At 35.8% G+C, this 19357-nt stretch overlaps 1 protein-coding gene and 2 long non-coding RNA genes across 13 annotated transcripts; all 3 read right to left on the bottom strand.

Moving 5' to 3' along the window:
* Window positions 1-2175: 2175 nt before the first annotated feature.
* On the bottom strand, window positions 2176-3614 carry LOC106333493. Of its 2 annotated transcripts, none has more exons than XR_001268393.1 (5): window positions 3315-3614; window positions 3194-3218; window positions 2969-3082; window positions 2698-2886; window positions 2176-2623 (listed from the first exon to the last, which is right to left on the bottom strand). It is a non-coding gene; the product is annotated as an uncharacterized LOC106333493 (long non-coding RNA). The 2 variants fall into 2 exon arrangements; XR_001268392.1 differs by having other exon boundaries at window positions 2176-2587.
* A 7589-nt stretch (window positions 3615-11203) lies between these two features.
* On the bottom strand, window positions 11204-12829 carry LOC106333494. 8 transcript variants are annotated; one of them, XR_001268395.1, is made up of 6 exons: window positions 12778-12829; window positions 12351-12686; window positions 12095-12222; window positions 11922-12025; window positions 11622-11806; window positions 11204-11507 (listed from the first exon to the last, which is right to left on the bottom strand). It is a non-coding gene; the product is annotated as an uncharacterized LOC106333494 (long non-coding RNA). The 8 variants fall into 8 exon arrangements; XR_001268399.1 differs by having other exon boundaries at window positions 12351-12451; window positions 12594-12787; XR_001268401.1 differs by having other exon boundaries at window positions 12095-12296; window positions 12375-12451; window positions 12594-12787.
* Window positions 12830-13574: 745 nt separating this feature from the next.
* LOC106333488 (myrosinase-binding protein 2-like) lies at window positions 13575-17676 on the bottom strand. Of its 3 annotated transcripts, none has more exons than XM_013771929.1 (6): window positions 17629-17672; window positions 17138-17338; window positions 16553-17014; window positions 16003-16476; window positions 15185-15913; window positions 13575-14705 (listed from the first exon to the last, which is right to left on the bottom strand). In XM_013771929.1, exons 2-6 carry the CDS (start codon window positions 17333-17335, stop codon window positions 13776-13778), a joined length of 2793 nt encoding a protein of 930 aa, XP_013627383.1. In that variant the 5' UTR covers window positions 17336-17338; window positions 17629-17672; the 3' UTR covers window positions 13575-13775. The 3 variants fall into 3 exon arrangements, with proteins under 3 accessions (XP_013627383.1, XP_013627381.1, XP_013627382.1); XM_013771927.1 differs by having other exon boundaries at window positions 13576-14705; window positions 17138-17342; window positions 17629-17676; XM_013771928.1 differs by having other exon boundaries at window positions 13576-14705; window positions 17138-17355; window positions 17629-17674.
* Window positions 17677-19357: the final 1681 nt, after the last annotated feature.

Genomic DNA, 19357 nt, shown 5'->3' with positions numbered 1-19357 from the left:
AAATGAAACTTTAAATGATTAGTAGTCGTATTCCGGCGCTACGCGCCGGTTCGTATATTTTATACTAAAATAAATTTATAATTCATTTTATGGTCTAAAGAAAATATATTCAAAAATATGAAGATGAAAATATGTTGAAAGAGAATGATATTTTTTCGATCCATTTGAAAATGGTTAGCAACCAAAGTGTATTACTTTGTTTTGAAATTGTTTAGTTCAAAGTGGAATAGCATTTGTGACTAATTGGTTCAATAAACGTATAATAAAAAACCGATAGTCGTAAAAAAATTATTTAGTTGGAATTTAAACATAAAGTAAAGTTGATATTTTATTTAGAGACATACTTATACTGTTAAGTACCATGTACACAGTATATAGATGAAACGACATTTAAAATTTTATTTTAGAGACTAATCTGAATTTAAATGTGTGTAATGAAGTTTTGTTCGTATATTTTTTCTTATTTGATTATTGGTAAGACACTAATTTTGACAATGGGACATATTAGAAAATGAGGAAAAACATTCTATGTTTAGTTTGAAAATTAAAATGAAAATCAAAAAGAGTATGTAAATGAAACTGAAAATTGGAATATAATAAACCCTCTTATAAATTAAAATAATGCTGAATCATAGATGACTTTCCCCACATATGGGACAACTTATATTTGTACGAAACCATTGATCAATGCAGCGGAAATGGAAAGTATGGCCGCAAGTAAGAGGACATAGATAGGTTCCATTTTTGTAATTTTCAAAGCATACTGTACATGTATTGTTTTCTTCTTATGTAGTTGGAGGCCTATTAGTTCCCTTAAGATCTGTGATGATAAGGTCGACGTTAAGTTGTGCAGTTGCGTTTTGGTTGTAGTCTGTGATGGTAAGAGTAACTTGAAGATCATCAGTTATGTTATTGTCTTCGGCTGTTAGTAATTTCATCACTTATTGAGTTGTCTCTTAAATAAGCAGAGTTGAGTGGGGGTGTTGTATTTCATGGTATGTTAACATGAATTGCATGCCCTCAGTTGTTGAGTCATTAAAATTATCTAGATGGTCAGTGTTAGATGGTTGCTGGAAATCAATGATAGATTATTATGTGTTGAGTCTATGGACGTAGACTTAGAGTATGCACCGGGGATTCGCTCATGAAAATCTTGTTTAGTGTAAGAACTCATAAGAGAAAAGTGGTTTGATATTCTTTCTTCAGTTATTTGTGTGAGTTACAAACATCTTAAATTTTAGTGTATTGTTACAAACATCTTAAATTTATATTTGTAACAGTACACTAAAATTTATAAGATGTTTGTAAACTGAAAAGTAAAATAATGTTTCAAGAATTTATTTATATTTTACATATTTTAAATATTTGTCTATGATTGTAAGTAGAAGTTATTGTAAAAAGCTGTGATCCTTGGTTTAAAAGTGCAGAAATTGAATATTTATTTTGGGGTTTATTTATTAAATTTACTGATATTTTTTAATATATAATTTTGAATTAATTGCTTATTTAAAGATGTGAAAATAGTCGAATTACTGTAGTTAAAAATACACATTATTGATTCTGTTATATGTCACAGATTAAGTAAACCATATTATCTAAATAACTGACTGCAATTTTCTACTGACAATTTTATTGTCCATTATTATTTCTTAAATGCTGTAACAGAGATGGTAGCGGAGAGGATCTGTCGACGGACCTAACTGATGAACAGACCTAACAGATGAACGAAAGAGAACTGAATTAAAATAAAAAAATTTCTGAATTTATATTCCTCCTCAGACTATCTTGAAACCGAAAGTCGTGTTTATTTCAGATTTTATGTTCGATGTTGCCTTTTTAAATTCAAATACCTATGCAATCTTTATTGTCTTTTATATTGCAAAATTAAATTAAACAATTTAAAAAGCAAAAATAAAAACAAATTGTAAATCTCTGTTATGCGTGTTAACCTATAACACACAAAAAGAACATAATATACTAAAAACAATAGAATTAATAAGTATGTGGGTTTTATTTGATGTTAAACAAAGTCTAAGGCTAAACGGGAGGAGTACCTAACTTGCAGACCATGATAATAAAAAGTTATTTTTCTTTTTGTTAATAGAAATAGACAAATATAAAACCACCAGAAACAGAGATTGAAGTTACACGACTTGCATCTCACCCTAACACTAAGCATGCCCAAACCCTTATTTCACTTGATGATGATGATTAGCTAATACTCTTGCTGCATTGTCGCTGTTTCCGCGTGACACCACTTGCTTTGCTGTCAATGCTTACCACTGTCTCCGTTTGACAAGGTAGTGGTGTTGAGTCCATTGTGCTTCCTTCATCAATTGTTGCTTCAAGGCAACCTGTTGTGTTCTCTGCACCTCTTCTGTCCACCTCATGAGAGGTTTCACAGTGATGGTAATTCAGGTAAACAACCCAACAGCATTCTCGTAACGGCACCCTGCAGATGTGAATCTGCATTGTAGTTTTTGTGAGCAATTAGAACATGATATGTAGCACCATCTGTTAGTAGTCTCAATGCCACCAACTTGGGAGTGCAGAGGGACTCCACGGTCTGTGGTGTTATAGTTGCATACTGATTAGAGTAGAGCAAGTGACATTCAAAACACAGCTGAGAGTTAATGCAATGTAAGATGTAAGAAAACGAACTTGTGGTGGAGAATGCAGCCAGTGTGATTGACTCACCTCCATATTTGGAAGAATTTTAGGAGCAACTTACGCCACTTCCACAAGACCTGCGGTGAGTAGTGGAGATGAAAATTATTCCAAAATCTCTAGTTTGAAGCCTCTTACTTGTTAAGGTAACTCTGGCTGACCAGGCTTTCATATCAAAGTAGGAGTGTGTTCTGGAGATTACACTGGGTAATAGACAACCTGAAGTCAGATATTTGGTTGGTGTGTAAGCTGGTATGATGTTGTTATTAAAAATTATTAAGGAAAACAAAAAGATGTGGACCTCCAACTAATTTAGGATTAGTGTAGGTTGCAAACTTGCAATGATGACTTTTGGCTTCACACCCGTTATCAATAATTTTTTCATCGAGTCTGACTTTTGACGCAATCAAACACACTAAGACACACGTTCCAGAGTTGAGAGATGCTTTAGAAAATGCACAGATAATCAAGTAACAAAAACGAACTAATGGTCAAACATAACCAGGGTTGTTGAGTGGTTATCTACCTGTCAATTTGGATAGTTGCCATCGCTGAAATAAACAAACAGTGTGGAGAAAAGTAAATTAAGGTGTGAAACTGAAAAAAAAAAGATGGCTTGTGAAAAAATTAGGAGTTGTAATACTGACCGGGCAACTCTGAAAGGGAGGACTTGAGATATCTCCAATTTGGAAACGTATATTTGAGATATTGAGTAATCTAAGATTTTGAAGAAGCCATGACCATGAGATGTAGCTTTTGATTATGGACGATCTAGATATATAGTGTCTATGGTTGATTCAGAATCAACGGAAACTTAAATAAGAGCACAAAGTGGGGAGATTTTATTGTCGCCATTAAAGAACATATTTATCGATGGTTGAAACGTTACGAAGATCGAAACTGCGCTTGAAGTCCCTGGAATTTCATCGTTCAGATCGCAGGTGCAAGAGGAAGACGAAACCTAATTCCCAATGGCTCTCTTACGTGATTTAACTAAGGGCCTAATTTTCACAGGTAAAAAAGCTCAGTTCAAATAAGTGTATTTGAGAATGGCTGGGAAAAAAAGAAACGCAAATGTTCTGGTGTCGTTACACGTGGCGCGAAATCCACTTTGGTGACGTGGAAGGCTGTGAGTAGAGCACAAGCCTACTTTATATATATAAGATAAGATATTGATTTGCAAAATTACCAAATGCTAAGTATATGAACTTATTACGTTTAAGTTATTGCAAGGTAAAATAATAAAAAGTAAAGAAACCACTTACTATACGTTCCTTAACGTGAACTCAATTTTTTTTCTTTGCCAGAGCATTGAACTGTCTTAAGATCACTCAAGTCCATGACCTATCCAATAACATCTAAATAACCAAAACATTAAGTGTATATGCAAGTTTATGTAAAAAGAAAAGCTGACGTGGGAAATTTAAGAAAACAAAAATCATCAATAAAGAAGCACATTTGTGTTCCACTTTGTTGTTGGAGTTAGCTTGAAGGAAACTTAAGATGCAGGTTATTTCCATTCCTAGTTAGATTGTGATCTTATAAAGATAAGGATCATAATATTTATACGTTTTACAATTAGGAATAGGATTTGTTTTGTGGTTATAAAAGCAATGTCAAGTGTAGACATATGCTATGAGCTTTTGGAGTGATTTTGATATTGTGATTGAGAACTTGATTGATTGAATAAGAGAAGGACTTCTTATTGATATCGATTGTATGATTCTATATTTGGTATCAAAGCCAGGCAAAGCAACTTGAAAATCGTATTCAACAAACATGGGAGACGACAAAGACGAAATCGCCATGCACAAAGATACAAAACCTACTTCCATCAAATTCCCAATGCTAACATCTTCAAACTACACTGTCTGGTCTATGCGGATGAAGATTGCGCTCAAAGTTTGTGAAGTATGGGAAACAATTGACCCAAAATCCAAAGATGAGAAGAAGAACAATATGGCTATTGCGTTGTTGTTTCAGTCCATACCGGAGGCTTTAGTTTTACAGGTTGGCGACATAGAAACATCAAAAGCGGTTTGGGATGCGATAAAGGCAAGGCACATTGGAGCAGAAAGAGTCAAGGAAGCTAGGTTACAAACCTTAATGGCAGAATTTGATAGACTCAAGATGAAAGACGGTGATACAATTGATACTTTTGTCGGTAAACTTTCGGAGATCTCCTCAAAGTCTGCATCGCTAGGCAAGATTATTGAAGAACCTAAACTGGTAAAGAAGTTCCTTAAAATCTTGCCAAGGAAGAAATATATTCATATGGTTGCATCTCTTGAGCAAGTCTTGGACCTTAATACCACCAGTTTCGAAGATATAGGTGGACGATTGAAAGCGTATGAAGAGAGAGTCGCTGAAGACGAAGAAGAAGACTCTCATGATGATCAAGGGAAACTTTTGTATGCTGATACGAATCAAGAAAATTATAGAGGACGAGGCCGAGGGCGAGGCGGTCGTTCAAACTGGCGAGGACGAGGACGTGGCCGCTCCGGATCTTCATTCCAGAGTCAAAGAGAAGCCTATAGACAACAACTAAGCGGAGATACTTCGCACATCACATGCTTCAAGTGCGATAAGCTAGGCCATTACGCCTCCGACTGTCCAGACAAAGCACATAAGCTCCAGGAGACAGTCGAGAAGAAGGATGAAGAGACTCAGGAAGCCGATGAATTGATGGTTCACGAAATAGTCTACCTCAATGAGAATAAGGTTAACCCTACGGTCTTTGAAGATGACTTAGATACAGAGAATGTATGGTATCTTGACAATGGTGCTAGTAACCATATGTGTGGAAATCGATCTTTCTTCTCCACACTTGATGAAACCATTACCGGTAAGGTAATATTTGGAGACAATTCAAGAATCAACATAAGAGGAAAAGGGTCGATTCGTTTCATCTTCGAAGGAGGAGATAAGAAGATTTTGAGTAATTTTTACTATATACCGGGACTGAGAAGTAACATCGTTAGCTTGGGGCAAGCTACTAAAGCTGGATGTGAGGTTCGTATGAAAGATGATACATTAACGCTATTTGATAGAAACGGAGGAGTGATGGTTTGTACTAAGAGAACTCGAAACCGGCTTTACAAGGTTTGTTTGGTCGTTGATCACATACAATGTCTGCAAATTGAATCTATAACGGAGTCATCCCTATGGCATGCTCGGCTTGGTCATGTAAACATCAATACCCTGAAGCTAATGGTGAATAAGAAGCTTGTTATCGGCATACCTAACGTGGAGATCAAGAAGGAAACTTGTGTGTCTTGTTTACTTGGTAAGCAAGCTAGGAGACCCTACCCTCAAGCAACAACCTTTAGAGCCTCTAGTCCACTTGAACTGGTTCACGGAGATCTTTGTGGCCCGATCTCACCACCAACACCGGCTAAAAGGAGATATATATTCGTACACATAGACGATTACACTCGATATATGTGGACAATACTTCTAAAGAGCGAGGCGTTTGAAAAATTTAAACGATTCAAACTACTTGCCGAGCAAGAAACACAAAGCAAGGTTAAGATGTTTTGAACAGACAGAGGAGGCGAATTTGTATCCAATGAATTTCAAGATTACTGCGACAAGAATGGAATCCAACGACAGTTAACAGCGCCTTACTCGCCGCAACAGAATGGTGTGGTAGAAAGACGTAACCGTACGCTTTTAGAGATGACAAGGAGTGTAATGAAACATATGCACGTACCTAATCTACTATGGGGAGAGGCGGTAGGACACTCCACCTACTTGATCAACCGCCTTGCCACTAGATCGTTGGATGAGAGAACCCCTTACAAGATGTTACGATCAAGAAAGCCAAGCCTCAGTCACTTAAGGATCTTCGGGTGTGTTTGTTACGCAAGAACATAAACACCAGGGAGAAAGAAACTTGATGACAGAGCAAGGTTTCTTGTCCACATGGGAACCAAACCAGGATCAAAGGCTTATCGACTACTCAATCCAGTGACCAATTGAGTAGTAGTAAGCCGTGATGTCGTATTTAGTGAAGAAAAAGAATGGAGTTGGATCGATACAGAGGAAACAAAGCACGCTAAGCCGGGAGAGTTTATTGTTAACGTGAGACAAGGAGGCAATATCCCCGAGGAACAAGAGGCCACACCAGAAGATGACACCATTGATGACGACGAAGAATATGTCGAGTTTGAAGACGAAGAAGAAGATGGTGCAGAGCCGTTGCGACGGTCACAACGTACAAGGTCCAAACCTTCTTATCTCGATGACTACATTCTATTGACTGAGATTGAAAGTGAACGGCTATTGATGGTAATAAACGAGGAACCATGGGACTATAGTGAGGCCAAGAAGATGAAAGTTTGGGTAGATGCTTGCAAAGATGAAATCTTTTCTATGGAAAAGAATAACACATGGGATCTCATTGAACTACCATCTGGTATAAAGCCTATTGGTCTTAAATGGGTGTTTAAAATAAAACGCAATGCCGATGGAAGTATCAGCAAGTTTAAAGCACGGTTAGTAGCAAAGGGATACGTCCAAAGGCATGAGATTGATTATGATGAAGTCTTTGCACCGGTGGATCGAGTTGAAATGATTCGCTTGATTATTGCACTAGCTGCATCTAATGGGTGGGAGAACCACCATCTTGATGTTAAAACATCATTCCTCCAAGGAGAGCTGAAAGAAGAAGTTTATGTAGTGCAGCCAGATGGTTTCGTAGTTAAATGTCAAGAGGATAAAGTTTATAAACTCAAGAAGGCTCTTTGCGACTTGCGCCAAGTTCCGAGGGCGTGGAACTTGAAGCTGAACCAAATCATGCGTGGTTTAAACTTCCATCGATGCTCAAAAGAACCCTCATTGTACCACAAGAAGGAACATGACAAGCTTCTCATCGTGGCTGTGTATGTTGATGACCTACTTGTTACTGGTTCATCGCTTCAATTAATACAAGAGTTCAAGAAGGAGATGGCAAACAAGTTTGAGATGAGTGATCTTGGCAAGTTAACTTACTACTTGGGAATAGAAGTTCATCAAAGAGATGATGGCATTGTTCTGAAACAGGATAGGTATGCACACAAGATCCTTGAGGAAACCGAAATGGGATCGTGCAATGCAACACATGTTCCAATGGAGATGAATGCTAAATTCTCTAAGTCACTAGATGAGAGGAGTGTCGATCCAAGAGAGTACCGGCAAAGCATTGGTTGCCTTAGATATCTACTTCATACACGCCCTGACTTGTCATTCAGTGTCGGGGTGCTAAGTAGATATATGCAAGATCCGAAGGAGTCTCACGGTGCGGCCTTGAAGATGGTACTGCGGTACTTGCGTGGAACATGCTCTCTTGGCTTAAGGTTCTCCCGCGGAAGGAACTTGAAGCTTGAAGGCTATAGCGACAGTTCACATAACGTGGACGATGATGATGGTAAGAGTACAACAGGACATGTGTTCTATCTCGGTAATAGTCCTATAACCTGGTGCTCGACAAAACAAGAGATAGTGGCGCAGTCTAGTTGTGAAGCAGAGTTCATGGCTGCTCGAAACAAGCCATTTGGCTTCAGGAATTGTTAAGAGAAGTCATCAATGAAGCTTGTATGCGTGTGACTATCAGGATTGACAACAAATCAGCCATAGCATTGACAAGAAATCCAGTGTTTCACGGTCGAAGTAAACACATACATAGGAGGTTTCATTTTATAAGAGAATGTGTTGAAAACGAGCAAGTGGAAGTCGAGCATGTGCCCGGGAGTGAACAGAGAACCGATATTTTAACTAAGTCGCTTGGCAGGATCAAATTCAAAGAGATGAAAAGTCTGATTGGAGTTGAAGATGTGAGTGAAAGTAACTTCAAGCTTAAGGGGGAGAATGTTGGAGTTAGCTTGAAGGAAACTTAAGATGCAAGTTATTTCCATTCCTAGTTAGATTGTGATCTTATAAAGATAAGGATCATAATATTTGTACGTTTTACAATTAGGAATATGATTTGTTTAGTGGTTATAAAAGCAATGTCAAGTGTAGACATATGCTATGAGCTTTTGGAGTGATTTTGATATTGTGATTGAGAACTTGATTGATTGAATAAGAGAAGGACTTTTTATTGATATCGATTGTGTGATTCTATATTTGAAGCTGACTTATTGACGTAGAAGTCGTCACTTTAATTGTTTGGAAATAAACCAGATTGAGAAAGATGTCGTCGTTTTGCAGAGTTGACGGAGTGATACCAGTGTGGTGTACGAAAGACAACTTGTATGGATAGTTGGTGGACCTGTACATACCCGAAGCAGCACTGATGGATAAATTTTCAATATTCCTCCACGCTTCAAATTCGCCAGCTGCCCAAAGTAAGTCTTTGAACATGAAACATGTATTTTAGTTCCCTTCAAAAAGTTGAGTTTATAGTATATGATAACAGGAAATGAAAGTTAAATGATGCGCATAAGAAGAAAACTTACATATGCATCAGATAATATGAGTTCAAGAGTTTCAATACAATATACTCTAAGAAAAAATCTCTAAACAATAAACTAAATATATAGCTACTATAAATAATCTAAACAAAAATTATAAAGTTTATCATTTATTAAGTACTAGGGTCGGCCCGCTCGTATTACATTTATATTTTTCATTATAAATATATGATTGTTAATATGAAAATCCATGGTAGGGGTTGGTTTGCAACTGATCTTGTAGTTGGTTTGTTTGTGTCAAGTTTAAATCGATGGATGGAGGATCGAAAATGAAAATCATGTTCTTTGAATTAGTTTTGAGGTTTTGTAGTTGTGCTTTATTATTTTAAAAAGTGTGGTTGTCTACTGCATATAATAGAGTACGATTTGGTTGAGCGAGTGCATTGGTGGAAATGACATGACTGTTAGTTGGCTATGCAGACTCCATGTTTGATTGGGACATATATGATCTTCGTACATGTACACTTGTAGATTTACAATGTAGGGTTCTCGTGTTTGTGGAACTAAATGAATATTTTTAATGTATTATGTTAGTTTAATTTTTTTTTTTACATTTCCATAAACTGATTATGATTTACGTTTTGTTAGCTTAGTTTGAAAACCTAACTTCGTATTTACCGTAGAAAAGAAATGGGTTGAATTTTATTAATTATGCTACTTTAAATAGAAAATGGAGACCATTATCTGCGATTCAATAATTTTGATGGTAAATGATGAAGATCAGCTTAAGAGCATGATTATTGGGGGTTCTTAGTATAGGGTTCTTAGCGGAATATAAGAACTCATCTCTTAACTTTTAACTAAAAAAGCTAAGAAGCGGTTCTTAAATAAGAGTTTTAAGAGCCGGTTCATAACTTTTTTAGTTAAAAGTTAAGGGACGGGTTCTTATATTCCGCTAAGAACCCCACTCTAAGAGCATGTTTATTGTAGGTCTCTTAGATTGGGACTCTTAGCGTAATATAAGATACGGTCTCTTAGCTTTTAACTAAAAAAAGCTAAGAGACGTCTCTTAAATAAGAGATATAAAAGACGTTTCTTAGTTTTTTTAGTTAAAAACTAAGAGATTGTATCTTATATTATGATAAGAGACCCAATCTAAGAGACCTGCAATAAACATACTCTAATAGAGAGAGAAAATATAAAATTCCGGGCAGAAGATAAAGTACCTTTTCAAAAAAAGAAGAAGAAGATAAGTTGTATTTTTTATATATTTCCGTAAACAGGAAAACTGTTTCACAAAATAAAAAAAACCAACTAAAAGAATACTCAAAATAGCCAAACAAAACATTAGATAAAGCCATCATGTTGAATGTTGATTCCATATCTGAACTATCGCTGATTGCTTTTCTGAGATCATTCCTTATATTATCCAGGTTGATGAATTATAACGTGAGAGAGATGGTCTGAGGCAGTTTTGAAATATGATCGCTGCTGGAAAGTGTAAAGCTTTTGTTTTTTTTGAAAGCATTCACAACTGGATAACTTGGGTGATAAGAAGAAAACTCAAGAACAGAGACAAAGGAGAAGCTGTAGATTTGATACATTGCTCCCAGTCATACTTGGACATCTTGCTATATGAAAGACATGATTTAGATTAGAGAGACCTAGCCATAAAAGGTCACATAACCTTTTAAGCGTAGAGTCACTATTCCATTATATAAGAGATCTTTACTGATAATATTTAATTGGTCTCTGATGATAAAAACACCGAAAGATTCTTTTTTTTTTAGTAGTAAACACCGAAAGATTCTCTTAGTAGTAAACGCTGAGATTTCTTTTTTGAAAAGTCAAACGGGAGAAGGATCCCACAGTTACGTTCCTCATGTTTCATATGTACCAAACACGTAAGTTGCACGCATTGGTGAAACCGTAAAAGTAATCCAGGGACCAGCCTTGAGCGATATCACCATCATGATCCCTTCATGAACCAGAGTTAAACTCGTAGAAGTCGTCACTTTAATAACAGTAAAATTTTGCATAATCTTAGCATCATACATAGTAGTCAACCAGAATATTATATAAGGAACAAAGATGAGAGAAAATTACAGGAGCTGCATTATTGATAATGGAAAAAACCGCTGGAGATTACAATTAGCTCTGGTAATAAAAATACCACTCGTCTCTTTTACAAAAAACAAAGAGAAGATTCAAAGTACTTGGAGATGACATTGGCATGGGAGATTACATTTTCATTTACCAAAATGGGTACATTGCTATATTATTCTTCCTTTTTACAACTGAAAAGATTCAAAGGTAGAACGCAAAGAATTTCGTGGACAAACTGAAGAAACCAAAAAAAATTTTGAAGAAATCAAGGAGGCAAGGAATCACACCTTTAATCTTGTTTCCGCAGCCTCAGGGGCGTCATAAGAGCCTTTGTTACTTCCCCTGCTAGCCACAATCCGGGAAAAAGAGTTAGCAACCAGGAATGAAAATGTTAAGCAACAAAGCAAGCTATAACATTAATGGTGTTATAGAGGGAAAGAGAGAAGGGAACATTACATTCATTTGCTTCTGAACAGTTCTTGGTCTCTTCTTTGGTCTTCAAGGAGGTTTTTTTCCCAACGAAGGCTGTGAAATCTTCTTCGACTACTTCCCTCAACAAAGAAACAGATCGTTGAGAAATAATTAGACAGCTTGAGATAAGCACTTGTATTGTACATAGCACAATCAGAGTTGAGAACAACCTGTAACAAACACATTAATCAGACTTGCATGATAAATGAAAAACTGATTCCAAAAACTGGAACTTCTATTCTCTGTGAGAAAATGGTTTTGAATGGGGTTTCTCTTATGATTTACCTGAATTCATTGGAAGTTTGACCCTATTTTTGCAGTTCCATTGTGGTGGAGAAGTAGAACCATCATTAGAAGCCTTGCTTTCCGTCATTCAGTGGAGCATCGATCTTGTAACAAATAAAAAGAACTGAGATTACAATTCACAGCAACCAAAAATATTATTTTTGTTTCCTTACTTGTACCATATGCGTTTGATTGACCCATAAAGCTTTTCCATGCTTCAAAGATGCTGCCAGCTAAGTCCTATCCAATTGAGTGTTTTGATAGCTAAAAGCCTAAAACCCTTGCTTCCGCAATTATTTAACTGTAGCATCCATAGTACATAGAATATTCAACTGGAGGAGACGAAAATATTGATGTTGAACGCTTTTGATCCAGCTAAATAAGCCATATGAAGAGAAGGTAAAAAATTGAGTCAGTAACCAAAATTACCAAAATCATTGTGCTTCCACTTACAAGGCATTATGCAGGTCTAATCGCAAACCTGGATTCCTTTTTAGAAACCACAAAAGCACATAATGCAAAATCCTCTTCTGACATCACAATCAACGAACGGCTTCAAAATTTCTCATTCAAAAGATGTCAAACAAAATTCTGAATAGGAAAACTTCATAATGAAGATTTAACACACCGGAATTCTTTTTAAAAATTATGAACGCAAGCTTTATACATAACCTGTGAATCCAATAGGTGCATATCCACTCCCATGAGTTCGTCGCCGCCCGACGTTTCTAGCTTCCCAGAATTCTCCGCACTTGAACGTCCGATCTTCAAATCAGAAAAGAATATTGATGTGTTAGCTATTTCTCAGAAAATAAGATTTCTAAGTTGTTTTGACGGATTGAGAAGTCGACTTAACCTCTTGAATGGTGGAAAACAAAAGTGGGATGAACCCTAAAATCAGATCAATCGACGCGTACTGAGACGCTCAGTGTTCTCCATATCGGGCTGGGTCCCTTGAACGAAACATAAGGCCCATAAAACAGTAAAGCCCGTATCAGTTGCAAACTCAATAAAATTAAACGCAGACTTTCAATTTTCTTGGACACGTGTCAGCGCAAGGTTACTCGACTTTGTGACCTGGACGATGACGTGGCACGTCCTAGAGAGAGGAAACTCTCTTTTATAATAACAGAAGATAGAAGATATATATAGCTAGTATAAATAAACTACATGAAAATGATAAATTTTTATGGTCATGTTTTCTCACTATTATAATAAGTTCACTATTTGTTTATTTCAAATTAATAAGTTATGTACAAAATGTTGCAATATTTAATTATAATTTTAATTAAATATAACTGTCATACAATATGTACAAAACATATACTGTTATATAATAATATCTAAAATTTAAATTTAAAATATTATTATATAATTACACAATATAAAACCATATATATAACATGACATAACATAACTAATTAATTTATAACATAAACAAACAAAAAAATTCCGTATAAGTAATATGAAATTTATTTTGTTGCTGTCACTAATGATTGAGAATATATATATATATATATATATATATCAAAATTAAAAAAAATAACAGAAAACTAACTAATCAAATATCTAATAAATTAACATAGCATAATTATACAAAATCAACCAAAAAAAGAAAAGAAATCTAATCCGCGTTCGTATTTGAGTTATCCAGTAAAACTGATATGATTGTTTGTAGCAGTAAAATAAAATGATTTACACACACATACATTATTTGAAAAGCCAGTTATACTCTTATTGATTGGATTTATTTCATAAAGACCACACACGGAAAATGTAGACATTTTTAAAACACACAAGCAAATGATGTCTTAAAACTCCCAAACCCCACCAAACACCGAACGGTCTTAACTCTTAAGCAGAGTCTACTCCATAGAAAAAGATGTCTTCATAACGACCGTTGGTCGGAGCTTTCCATCCATACATCAACAACCCTTTTTTCCCATCAATGGACGCAGTTGTGGATGCCATCCATCCACGAGGGCTATGACCTTCCTCAAGTTTCTCCCACAACAAACTTTCAGTGTCCAACACGAAAGTTCCACCGGCCAATTTCCCGGGACCTAAATGAGCCTTTGGGTCCATCTCGATCTCACCTCCAGATATAATTATATATTTCCCCACAACGGCCAGGGCAAACACGCTTCTCGCCCACGGCTTTTCTCCCCGTGTTTCCACTTTAGTCCACTTATTTTCAACTGGATCAAAGCAATGAACATCATCCACTTCATCCCCAATAAACCCATACACAACCCAAATCTTCCCTTGCACAACCGCAAGCCCCGCTCCACCTCTCCCTTTGCAAGACTCTCCTGGATTCGGAAGCTCAGTCCACTTCTGATCAATGATGTTGTAAGCATGAAGTGTGTTGACACGTACTGTAGTACTCACTCCACCAAAGACATAGATGTTCTTGTCATCGGCAGCCATCGAATGGAAGCTACGCGGTGCAGGTCCTTTATTGACGTGAGTTATGAGTTTCCACTCGCTTTCAACCGTATCATAAGAGTAGAAGCCGTTGTAGTTACGGTGGCCATCGCGGCCACCAAAGACATAGAGTGTAGTGCCGATGGCTACCATGCAAACGCCTAAGCAAGGGAGCTCAGGAACGTCACCGTCTGGATCAGCGACTGACCATCTGTGAGTCTTGAAATCGAAGAAGTAGAGGTGTCGATCGATGTGAAAATTTGGCGTTAACTCTCCTCCAAAAGCGTACATTTTGCTTCCCACCATTGCTATAGCGTGAGAACATCTTGGTCCAGGAGTCTTTCCTTTTTGCTCCACCTAATAATAAGAGTCACCACATGTTTCATAACACAATTAACATCACGGTTACAAATGAAACAATAATCTTGTTCACGAGGAGTATTGACTAGGCACTAGGCAAAGAATAGAGAAAGCAAACAAAAATCTATTCTAATTTTTGAACCAAAGTAAACATAACCAAAAATATACATATAGATACTGATAACATGTTATAATAATACCTATAATTTTCATATAGACAAATAATGAAAACAAATACCGCTATCTATAAAGACAAATGGGACAAAAATCTATTCTAAATTTCTAAACAAGAATCAACATTTTCAAACTCTTACTTTTTTCTTTTAATAAGAACAACATTTACTTTCATACCATATAACCCAAAGCCGAATTGATCGAACCGAATGAAAATTGAAATCTCCATAATGAAATGATTGAAAAAAAAACAGAATATGGAACCAAACCGATCTGTACATTCATCCATACTACGTACGTACCTGAATCCACTTGCCATGCAACATCGTCCGAGGAGAAGCCGAAATATAGGCTCCAATAGAATGAAGAACGTCCGTCGAACTTCCATGAAAGCCGGTGATTTTGCCACCTTCGAGTAATGACAAATTCGCTGAGGTCATTCCAAAAGGCTGAGAGGTGATGCCCTTCAGTGTCTTGAATGTAAGAGACGTTATTATTTCTGCCTTCGAGCCATAGAGTTTATCGTAGTAAACTTTCACAGATGTGATGTCATCGCCTTGACCAACCTCGAACTCCTCTGTTCCTAGAGATGTCTTTTGTCCGTGCTCGTGTGTCACAATTCTGCCGTCTTTCTCGTATTCGAACTTGATATAAGACACACCAGAATTCCCTTGACCAACAAAAATTTTTCTTACATGATCAAAAGAACCATCGTCGAATGTTACTTCACCCTTTCCTCCTACAGCTTCCACTTTGATGAGAGAAGACGAAGAAGAGGTTGTAGCTTGAGCAAAATGTGCACCGATGGCATCAATAGCATAGCCACCACGTCCATGGAATCCAACAAGCTTTCCTCCATTTTCATCTTTGAACTCGAACTCTGTTCCCTTCATCTCACCGAACAATGGAGACGTAAATCCTTTGGAGGTTGTGAAGTATAGCGATGTAATAAGCGTTGTATCATAGTTGAAAATATGCTTGTAGCTTCCACCAACGGCTATGATATATTCATTCGGATAGGCCACCGAAAACTGTATTTCATTTCAAGTTCAAAACACCACGAGTTAATAGTGAACTAACTGAATGTTAACAAATTAAAAACATATGATTATATTTTGACCTCTTTTAGCTCCCCACGATTTGTCCCATGTTCACGTATCTCTACTTTTCCATCCTTTTCGTATTCGATCTTGATATAAGTTATACTGTACTCATCTGCTGCGATGATTATTTTCTTCACACCATCCAAAATGCCATCGTCGAATGTGTTTCCTTTGTTACCTCCGAGCGGTCCCATCTTTGTGGTGGTGGTGGGCGCTGGAGTTGGAGCTGGAGTTGGAGCAGGAGTTGGAGCTGGAGGTGGAGGTGGAAGAGGGGCAAAATGTGCGCCAATAGCATCGATAGCGTCACCGGACCGACCACAAAACCCGACAAGCTTGAAATCTTTTTCCTCGAACACAAATTTCCTACCAGCCACATTACCAAAAGCAGGGGAAGTTCTTCCTTTTGATGTCTTAAACCTAAGCGATGTAAGATAGCCATCGATGGTTCCCTCCACCAAGGCAATATGCTCATCAGGATAATCCACGACAAACTGCAACCAAAAAATATATTTTTAAGAAATCTCAATAAACACGAAACTAAGCAAATTGTATATCAACAATTAATACCTCCTGTGGAACCTCTTGTCTCTTCCCATGAGCATGTGGCACCATTCCTTGGCCTTTCGCATACTCAAACCTCACATAACTCACAAATTTACCACCACGGCCAACAAGTATTTTTCTAACACCGTCAAAAGCGCCATCATCCCATGCACTCCCTCCGTTCCCACCTTGACGGTTATAGTGCTTAAGAGGGGATTTCACAGCGAAGAAGTGAGGACCAATGGCATCAAGAGCTTGACCAGAACGTCCATGGAAACCTAGAAGCTTTCCACCATCTTTACCCTCTAGCAAGAATTCTCTCCCATCTGGATTTCCAAACAACGTCTTATGACCGAGTATGGGAGAGGTCCTTCCATATGAGGTTTTGAAGCGTAAAGATTTGATCAGCACTGTTCCATAACTTAAAACGTGTTCGTAGCTTCCACCAACAGATGTGATATATTCGTTCGGATAATCCACCGTGAACTAGATTTAATTTTCCATTAGAAACAACAAATGTACAAGGTTCAGTAAAAAAAAAACAAATGTACAAGGCAGTAAAGGTAACATACTGAAGAATAACAAAGCCAGGATCTATTAGACTATAACCTCTTGAAGTTCTCCACGAATGGTTCCATGTTCACGGGTTTCAAAATTTCCATCCTTTTCGTACTCAATCTTGATATAAGAAACACTGTGGAAGTCTTTTCCCACAGTTATTTTCTTCACACCATCGAAGACACCATCGTCAAATGGTCCGCCTTTGTTACCACCGACCGCTCCCACTTTTTCAGACATTGTTTCCATCTCCTAACTTCAACGAAAACCTTTTAAAATAAAACTCTTCTTTCAAAAACACACTAACTAACAGCAAAAATGATGTAAGACAGGAAACAGAAGTAACAAAAACTCTGTTTATATATGACTAAAGAAAAATGAAGTAAATGTCTCCTTTAAAATATTGTTTCCATTGAAATATCATTTTTCAGGCTCCATTACGGGGAATATTTTAATATGTCTCCTACGAGTCTTTGACATGATTGAATTCACATGCATAAAAGAGGAAACTTGTACTAACAGAGAGAGATATAGAGAGAAACCTGAGATTCGAGGGTTGTGTTAATCTTAGATTAAAAGCTGCGAGTGAGAGTGATATGTGATTATGAGCACTGAGTAGTGCATATTTATACTCGATGTCGCTTTTTTGTTTTGACGTGTTTCACCCGGCACATTTAAACCAAAAAATATCACTCTCACACGTTACACACCATCGACCATACATTTCAGATTTTTCTTTTGATTTTTTAGGCAAGTATTATTAATTTGCCTTTAAAATGTATTATTTTTGCAAAATAATTTAACCGACTACATGAGTTATAAATATCACACTAAGTAATAACATGCAACTTACGCGGAATGTGATTATTAGTTTTGTTATTTTTAATAAAAAAACATTAAATCTGTTTAATCTGATTTTTAATCTTCTAAAATATAATTATTGTTTTAAATTAATATTCATTTTAGTTTATTAGGTTAAAATGTTTGATTTTTTGTTTTTTCGGTAAAAACCAAAAATTAATATTATTTGTTTATTTTCATGTTATGAATTTTAGATAGTCGTCATGTCGAACCAATAGTTTTATATTATAGTTTCTAAACCGATAATATTTTAAGAAAAAGAGAAAAAAATTATTAAAACAAATCATTTCACTACAATTTGGTCGGTAGTGAAAGAAGCATTAAGAAAAAATATTTCAACTTTCAAAAAAATTAGATACTTCAGCTGTGGTGAATACTTAGTTACAAAATGCTCACATCAAGGTGCACATGTATGTGTATGTAAAAAGTATATAAAAATAGTTGACAAATATATAAAGATATTGTTAATTGATATTAAATGACATTTTTGTTCAAAATAATACATGAAAGATAAATTAAAATTAATTTAAAATAAAAAAGCCTTGAAATTAGTCATTTTTCATATAAAGAAAATAAAATTTTATCCGTAAGTAGGGGTGGGTACAGATCGAATATCTGGGTATTTGAAAGCATCGTGTCGATTCGATCTTTAGCCACCTAGATATTCGGTGACTCGAATATCTGAAATGTTTTAGAATTATAAAAAATATCCGATTTGATCCGTAAATAAAATAAATTTTTTAAAATAATTGGAAAATTTAATAATAACATTTTATTGCAAAAATAAAACATTATTTAACTTTTTAAATTCTAGTACCTAATATAATAAGTTCAATTCATAAAAATATTGTAAAACTGGTATAAATTATAATATATATAACATATATATAATTCTTTACATATATGTATATATATGCATATAAAAGATAGAATTAGATATATGTTCCTAAGAATATTAGTATTTGTGATTTGCTTCTTTTTTGGATATTGTATTTTAGTATTTGATTTATTTCGTAGAGTTACGAATATCCAGATTTTTTTGTTTAAATCAAAACGGATAACGAATCGAATCAAAATTTATGAATATTTTCTCAACTTTATCCGTAAACAATAAAAATAATACATATATAGTTTGACTTTTGATTCGTTATCTATTTTTATTCGAACCGAAAAATCTAGAGTTTTATTGGAACCATGTATGTGAGTTTTATATTAAAAAAACGCAAAGTACATAGCATGAACACATTTATGAATATAGTGTGAACGCGTTAGCATACTTATTATCAAATCATTATGAGTGTGTCACGTGTCTATTATAGTGTGAATGCATTTATTACAATGTTTCTCTTTTAATTTATAACAGATAGTTCCACATCTAAAATATATTGATCTTGACAAATTTTAATGTAT

Source organism: Brassica oleracea, chromosome C3 (genome assembly GCF_000695525.1).
Source record: "Brassica oleracea var. oleracea cultivar TO1000 chromosome C3, BOL, whole genome shotgun sequence".
Classification (NCBI taxonomy): Eukaryota; Viridiplantae; Streptophyta; class Magnoliopsida; order Brassicales; family Brassicaceae; genus Brassica; species Brassica oleracea.
This window is presented reverse-complemented; position numbering and strand designations above follow the sequence as displayed.

Coding starts and splice junctions, on each gene's coding strand:
- LOC106333488 (XM_013771927.1), bottom strand. CDS start 17,335: ATGGAAACAATGTCTGAAAAAGTGGGAGCGGTCGGTGGTAACAAAGGC. Junction 17,015..17,137: donor TTCGTGGAGAACTTCAAGAG/GTTATAGTCTAA, acceptor AATTAAATCTAG/TTCACGGTGGATTATCCGAA. Junction 15,914..16,002: donor ATCGTGGGGAGCTAAAAGAG/GTCAAAATATAA, acceptor AATGAAATACAG/TTTTCGGTGGCCTATCCGAA.